This window comes from Pygoscelis adeliae, unplaced genomic scaffold, assembly GCF_000699105.1.
Source record: "Pygoscelis adeliae isolate BGI_AS28 unplaced genomic scaffold, ASM69910v1 Scaffold197, whole genome shotgun sequence".
Classification (NCBI taxonomy): domain Eukaryota; kingdom Metazoa; phylum Chordata; class Aves; order Sphenisciformes; family Spheniscidae; genus Pygoscelis; species Pygoscelis adeliae.
The window spans coordinates 2,736,042-2,740,165 of record NW_008825105.1 but is presented as its reverse complement, the minus strand read 5'-3'; the positions used below and the strand labels follow the sequence as shown (position 1 = coordinate 2,740,165).

General features: G+C 47.1%; 1 protein-coding gene across 1 annotated transcript in view; it reads left to right on the top strand.

Moving 5' to 3' along the window:
• The window catches only part of TCP11 (t-complex 11, testis-specific), an 18,916-nt gene that overhangs the window by 8,843 nt on the left and 5,949 nt on the right, over positions 1–4,124 (top strand). Inside the window, exons 2-7 of the mRNA XM_009327471.1 lie at positions 207–339; positions 1,045–1,165; positions 1,900–2,120; positions 2,503–2,639; positions 3,324–3,544; positions 3,861–4,045. Of these exons, the coding sequence (XP_009325746.1) occupies positions 207–339; positions 1,045–1,165; positions 1,900–2,120; positions 2,503–2,639; positions 3,324–3,544; positions 3,861–4,045 (1,018 nt within the window). The remainder of the gene's footprint in view (positions 1–206; positions 340–1,044; positions 1,166–1,899; positions 2,121–2,502; positions 2,640–3,323; positions 3,545–3,860; positions 4,046–4,124) is intronic.

The following is a 4,124-nucleotide window of genomic DNA, read 5'->3' as shown; positions in this document are numbered from 1 at the left end:
GCTGGGCGGGTGTGGGGAGCGTTGATGGGGAGAGGAGGGTCCCTCTCCACGTACAGAAAGTGAGGTATATTGTCTATACGCGAATCTGCACACTTTCACTTTGTCACTTAAAAAGCTGTCCAGTAATTTTTTTTTAAACCCTCTTCTCTCGGAAGACTATGGTTAGCGTTCCTTCTCTCATGCGCTTTTATTCTGCTTTTCTACAGCCAGCCCTCCACAAGCTCTCTCCATGAACGAGCTACAGGAAATAACTGATGACATCTCCAAACTGACCATTGTGCACGAAATTGTACTCAACAGTGACTTCAAACTGCAAGCGGCCAGCTTCTCCCCAGAAAGGTGTGTATTCAGGCCTGGCTTCTTTCTGTCACGTTACGGAAAACATGTGAGAACGTGGGGAGGAGGTGGGTTTGGATCTGACTGTAGAAGTAACAAGAAAATAAGATAGCTCCTGAAATAAAGTGTTGGAGCTTGTTTTATTTATTCATTGCTTCATGACTAAGAAGTTCTTAAATATGATGAGCGTCAGACATGACTCACTAACATTAAAAGATTCAGAGGCTTCAGCTGCATAAGCTGTGACTTTGACGTGAACAAAGCAGACTTTTCAGTGACGATCTCCTCTGAGGTGCCTACGTTTCAGTTAAAGATCTGTTTAAGTGACTGACATTCTCTCGTTGCAAAAACAAGCACTAGCTAGAAAAACATTCTGTTGATCTTCTCTGAGGGCTTGGAGAGTTTCCTTGAAAAATGCTATGCTTTTTTTACCCCTCAGTTAAGACAGGTTAAGTGCTACATTTTATAAACAGGGTTGACAGGAAGGAGTTCCGCTTTAGAAGACCAGGAAATTCAGGTTGAGAGAGATTTCCATGAGCTGGGGAAAGGTGAGGCGCGTTGCTGCCAGATAGGAGTAAAGACTAAGAGAAGAAAATGTCCAAAGACCTGAACCGCAATGAAAGCCAAGAGGAGTGGCCCCACCGAACTGAGAGGTTGTGGTTGTCTGACGTTAACAGAAAACCTCTCCCCTCCTCTCTTCTTTCTTAGCCTGCAAAACAGAGTGAAGGAGACATTGCACAAAGCCTTCTGGGACAGCCTGGAGGAACAGCTCTCTGCTAGTCCCCCAGACTGCACTCAGGCAATCCAACTGCTGCAGGAGATGAAAGAGGTGAGTTGTTCCTGAACCAGAGAAGACGGTTACCTTAGAATTAGTCTCCTCTGAATCATCACCTCGCCCCTTACATCCAATATTCCTATGCGAACATGCGTAAGAGGGAGGAGAAAATAGGCTCCCTTTAGTTTATAGGGAGACACAAATGACACGACTGCACCTTCTAAAACCTGTCTGAGAAGGAAACTCATTCTCTGGTCCCAGGTCTTTAGAACACATACTCTACCAAAAGGATGGAAAGCCTTTGTTTGAAACGTTGGCTATAGTAACAGCCGTAGGCCATTCCTGGTATAGCGTCTCCCAAACAAAAACTGCAATTCTCTATACAGACACCTCTTTAGGCATATGAGGAGCTCTGTCTGCTATTTAAGTGTACAATGAAGTGAGTAAGAACACGGTTTAGCACTAAAAGATGTATGTTCTTAGCAGGGCATGAAGTTGCGTCTAGTTTGCTTTTTCAGTCTATGCTTTCCCATTTGGCTCCAGACGGATAACTCCCTTCTTTCATGCACGACAGTAAAGGAGGTTTTGCGAGATTTGAAACAGTAGCCAGACATCCTGAAGTGAGTCATTAGAGTCGAGCATTCCCTTAAAGCGATTGTGTGCCCCAGAATTTGTGTACCGAGTAGTTAGCTTAGTCTCAATACAAGGCCAACCCCGATTCCTGTTGAGCAACTCTGGAGAACTGTGGAGTTCCTGGAACAAAAAGAGACTGCTGCTTCTTTGGGCAGGCCCTGCTGTCATTGCTGCTGCCATGGCACAACCAACTGCGAAGCCAGATTGAAGGGGCCTTGGACATGGAGTTGATTAGACAGGAGGCTGAGCATGGGGCTCTGGATATCCACGGTCTCACCACGTACGTCCTTGGCACGATGGCAAGGCTGTGCGCGCCCATTCGAGATGAGGAAGTACGAGGGTTGCAAAGCCTCACAGACCCAGCTCAACTTCTCAGGTGGGTGATGCTGACTCTGCCTTGGTCTACGCAGACCAGCAAAACCTTCAACCATAAAACATTGGGGTAAGAGGAAACTGCCTTGGAATTATGGCCCATGGACCCTTTCGTGCATTCTGGGCTTTGGCTTCCTTATTTTTTTCAATGTAGACATATTCCTGTTGCCCAGCTGCAGTTTAGACGGTAGAAGAGTCTTTAGTGAAGTAAATCTGGTTTATCTAGCAATTTTTAGGGACCACTCCAATTAGACTGAACAACCTTTTGTGAGAAAAATGGAATCAAGTCGGAGGATCTGAATTCCCCTTTCTCAGCATTCTAAAATGGCCCCAACTACAGCATTTACTGCAGTATTAAACCTTCAATTCACTGTGTCTCTTCCCAGGGAGATTTTCCGGGTGTTGGGCCTGATGAAAATGGACATGTTGAATTTTACCATCCAGAGCCTCCGCACCCACTTGCAAGACCACACCATCCAGTATGAACGGAATAAATTCCAGGAACTCTTGGATAAGCTGCCTAGTAAGTCAGAGGGGAAGGGAGAGGAGAACTGCTACTTCTACAGGAGCTATTAAAGCACTAAAAGGGACCTTTTAGTATTCCAAAGGTGGTGCTTTCATCACGTGCTCAGCAACAGATGAGAGAAATGCCTCTAAAAGCTGGAGGACTCCTGGGTCCCTTCCTCAAGACTCTTCACTAACGTACCTTGCAGAAAAGAAGTTACTTAGTGTGCTTCCGTTTCTGCACACGTAAGACAGAGCTAATAGCCTTCCCATGAGGAACTGTAAGTTCCCACGAGTTTAAAGTGTTTTGAGATCCTCAGAGGAATGAGCAAAATGTTGTTAGGTGGCATATTTAAAGAGGAAAGCCTGCATTTGATGTAGACATCTCTTTTGCTAGGCTGCAGAAGATTTCTCTCTGGCTTCCTCTCTCCTTCATGAGACTCCATTAAAGGTGCTTCTTGGAGACTGAAATGTTCTCTGGATACCAGTCTCAGTAGCCTAACCCTGCGCCCTGGCAACAGGACATTGACGTTGTATGTTAGTGACAGCGTAAGCCATTCCCCACCGGTCCAGGAGCCAGCACGACGCCTTCGCCTTCCAAATGCACATCCCCTTCAGCTTGCAGTATAGCATGCCTGCTTCTTACTGACTTAGCCTGACCAGTCTGTTCTTGCAAACATCCGTTTTTGTTACCCCGTTGCAGGTAGCCTGGATTGCACAAGAGAGTGGCTGCGCAAAGCAGCAGCAGAAGTGTCCGCGTCCTCTTCACAGCCGCCGCCCCACCCTGCCGTCAGTGGCTCGCCTGCCGCACACTCGCCGGGGGCTGTCAGCAGTAGCACAACTGTGCCAAGTCTCATGTCCGTGCTAAATCGAGGATACATGAATCTGCTCTGCTGGGAGCCTGGGCAAAAGGAATACCCTGAGGTAGGAGAAGTGCTTGGACAGCTTTACAGCGTTTTCATAAAGATGTACAAAATGAACAAGTGTACCGGTTCTGCATCTTCTGTAGAAAGAACTGGCCAGACTCTCTGTCCCCTCTACACCATGAGTCATTGCACATGGCTTTTCCCTATGTGAAACAAACTGGATTTTTCACAAAACTAAACCTCCCCACTGCCAGGCAGCTGCCTTCCACTCAGCTTTGTAGGGATGTTACAGCCCTGCTCCATGGCTTGAGATCTGCTGAGTTAGCACAGCTGCTGTTTCCACACCCACAGGCTGATTTGGTTTCTGTTCACAGACACTGTTTATGGATCAGGCCCGACTGCAGGATGTACAAGCGCAGGTGAATCAGCTTACCATCATAGCTGCAGTCCTGCTAGTGACCAGTGGCATGTGTGGAAGCACCTTATGTGGCTCACCTGGGTTTGTAGCTAGGCTGAAACAGGTAACAAAGGTCCTTTTGGAAGGGCTGTCTTGTACCAGGTGGGTTACTTTGAGTTTTCTTTTCCAGAAGGAGAAGAGTGAGTATGCAGGCACTGATTGGTTGTGGGATGAGCAGCAG